This window comes from Buceros rhinoceros, unplaced genomic scaffold (assembly GCF_000710305.1).
Source record: "Buceros rhinoceros silvestris isolate BGI_N320 unplaced genomic scaffold, ASM71030v1 scaffold16114, whole genome shotgun sequence".
NCBI classification, from domain to species: domain Eukaryota; kingdom Metazoa; phylum Chordata; class Aves; order Bucerotiformes; family Bucerotidae; genus Buceros; species Buceros rhinoceros.
Genome location: NW_010406640.1, coordinates 12,892 through 15,719, shown reverse-complemented (window position 1 = coordinate 15,719; position 2,828 = coordinate 12,892). Strand labels below are relative to the sequence as shown.

Sequence of the window (2,828 nt, the reverse complement as noted above, 5' to 3'; positions counted from 1 at the left end):
CAGCCAGCTCTCCCGACACCTCTGCAAGCCCAAGGCTTTGACAAGAAATTAAGGTTCCTGTAAAGCGCTGGGGAGGAGCCCTCAGCCTCAGCAACATGTTGTCTAAGCAACAGGTTTTTCAAACCAACTTTAGTTTTGCTGCCAGCTTTGCGTCAGTCATTTTGCACCCGGGATCTGTCACTGGAAACATATCAGGGAAATGACCGAGCCACGCGGTTTTAAAGGTGGCCTGTAACATGACCTGAAACCTGGCCAGATAGAAAAAGAGAGGAAAAAGGGAAAAGTGAGCAGTCGCCAGGCTATGCCAGACGGAACCTCTGAAATGTGCCATCCCGTCCCCCTTTGTCTCTTGCAGCCAAACACCACTGCGAGGCAGCTCCTGCAGAGCAGCAAAAGCCACTGGTCCCCGCAGTTTAAGAGCGCGTCCCTACGCACAGCGTCTCCCAAAGCCAAGGGCGTGGACCCGACGGCTTTCCCCAAGGTGCCCGACTCCAGGCGGAAGAGCCTGCGGCAGTTCTCCATCACCACCGCCCTGAACACCCTCAACCGCATGGTCCACGCACCGGCTGAGCGGCAGGCGCTGGAGATCAGCTCCCCCGTGCTCATCAGCTCCAGCAACCCCACCGTGGCCACCCAGAGCAGCGAGAAAGCTGAGTCCCCGTACGGCTCCCCTCTCCAGGTAAGGTGGCAGAGGCGGCGCAGGTGCTGCAGGAGCTGAACGAGCCTGAAACGCAAATCCTGGGTACAAACAAATTTGAACAGCCAAAGCACAGACATGCAAAGACAAAGCAGCCAAGCTAATAGCGGCAGTAAGACCCGTCACCCTCATCGGGCTGCCTGGGATGTTTGCCACTCCTTTTGAATCGGAAAGGTCTGTCTTCAGAGTTCAGGAGCCCAAGGGAATTAATAAAAGAAGGAATTGAGTTATCAGAGTAACTAAACGTGGATAAGGCACATCCCCATTCTGATTCCTGCCCCACTGCAGGGACCTCCAGGTGTAGAGGGGGGAAAACAGAGAGCTTCACTTGCAAAATAAACTAGTTTTCATTTTAACAAGTAGTGAGGAACGTGAGTTCCCCAGGGAGCTCCCTGAGCCGCAGCTCCTCCCCAGACATGCACTGCAGGCAAACATCTGGTTTGCCACCTAACAGGGTAGGTCAAAACCAGGCAATTCTCAGCATTTGCAAACCAGCCGTGAAGGGGATGGTGCCCTATCCACGTATCCTTCACACCCTAATCCACAAAGTTTCCCAAAGACAAACTGCCTCCAGGACAGGCTTCCTCCCAAAGCACCAGTGCAGTGTGTCTTACATCCTCAGAAATAACCACGCAGCGTCCTGCTGCCTCTAACCGGGGCTGCCGGCCCTTCTGAAAACCCGTCCTAAATGCCCTGCCCTAAATCTATCCACTCCCATCTCTGCCCTCTTCTGTCCACGTCCAGAGGAAGGGTTTCTGCCGGGGCAGGGCATTCCCGAGAGCCCTCGCTGCTCTGCATCCCAGACCTGGGGCTCTGCTGAAAGAAGCTGAACGTGGGGCTGAGATCGTAAACGCAGACTGACCTTCTGGATACATCCACTCTTTATTTTAGGAGGCAAAAGAGTCTCATTCCTTCTTCACGCTCTGACTAAAGATCTCAATACAGAATCTTCACAGATCATCTGAAATGGGAGGAAAAGGGGTTTGTTTATATTTATACAACATCTCTCATATTCAAGGTTGCTCTAACGCTTTGTAAAGCAATAAGCCAGCCCCGGGTAGTGCGGTGGCTCTGCCATAAAACCCAGCAGGCGTTTTGTACTTAGCAATAGCCTGCAAAGAGCCTTGGATGTTAGATCCTGTTTTATGGGGAGGAAATGAAGCCTCACAATAGGACTATAATTCAATTGAAATGGTATCATGTCTCACAAACCCAATATAATTCTACCAGAAGTGTCTCGGTGTGAACTATTGTCAACAGCAGAAGCGACAGGGTGAACGTGTGGATGCTTTGCCTCAGAAGGGTTGGAACTTCCCGTTTTCTACACAGCAGCTTTGCTCAGGGGGGTCGTGCAGCAGGACTGGTGGGTTCATGGGGCAACACGGGCTGCAGCTGCTCCTCTTCCCACCCCCCCGGGTTTGGGTTGCCCTGATGACCTGCAAAGCCCAGATGCTTTCACAAGCTCAGACAGGCGCTGCCAGGCTGGCCCAGGCTGGCCACAGCCCACTGAGGACACTCGTCCTTCTTCCTAGTGTTTATCAGAGAGAAAAGCCGCGGGGGAGAATCTGTTGGTAAGGCAGCGCTCGTGACCAGAGCAAAGTTGCAGGATTGAGGAGTAACAGGAGACACATGAGCTGATGTTGATCCCAAGGGCTGGTCTACTCCACTCAACAGCTTCTGCTGGAAGTTCAGCTGCGATCACGAGTGTTGAGACTGGAAAAATAGCAGCACACCTCTGAAAGTGCGGCCCTTCCAGGCAATTAATTTTATACACACAGCATTACCTGGAAGGAAAAGATCCGTGTTTCTTCGGTTTAAACTACTCCAGATAGCACCGAACAGTTGTGTGGCTGCTGCCAGCCCTGAAAACTCAGCCCCAGAGTATGAGCATCGAGCTGGGGTCTTCTGTAATTAGAGACACGGTAAAGAAAAGAGTGGTTCCACCCCATCCTTGACTGCCTGCGAGCTGTCGCGTGCTCACCACTCTATCTGCGGAGCTGGGGCAGCCTGGACCTTGGTGGGGTCATGGAGGGGGTGCAGCAGATGCAGCCCAGCCTGTGCTCAGCTCAGCCGTTCCCGCTGCGGCTGCATCCATCCTCTGCAGGGCTCGCCTCGTGCTGGCCTGCGTGCA

At 53.5% G+C, this 2,828-nt stretch overlaps 1 protein-coding gene across 1 annotated transcript in view; it reads left to right on the top strand.

Moving 5' to 3' along the window:
* Window positions 1-2,828, top strand: part of SH3RF2 (SH3 domain containing ring finger 2) — a gene marked incomplete at both ends in the record, with an annotated part of 34,149 nt that overhangs the window by 18,733 nt on the left and 12,588 nt on the right. Inside the window, one exon of the mRNA XM_010134201.1 lies at window positions 356-679. Coding sequence (XP_010132503.1) covers window positions 356-679 — 324 coding nt within the window. The remainder of the gene's footprint in view (window positions 1-355; window positions 680-2,828) is intronic.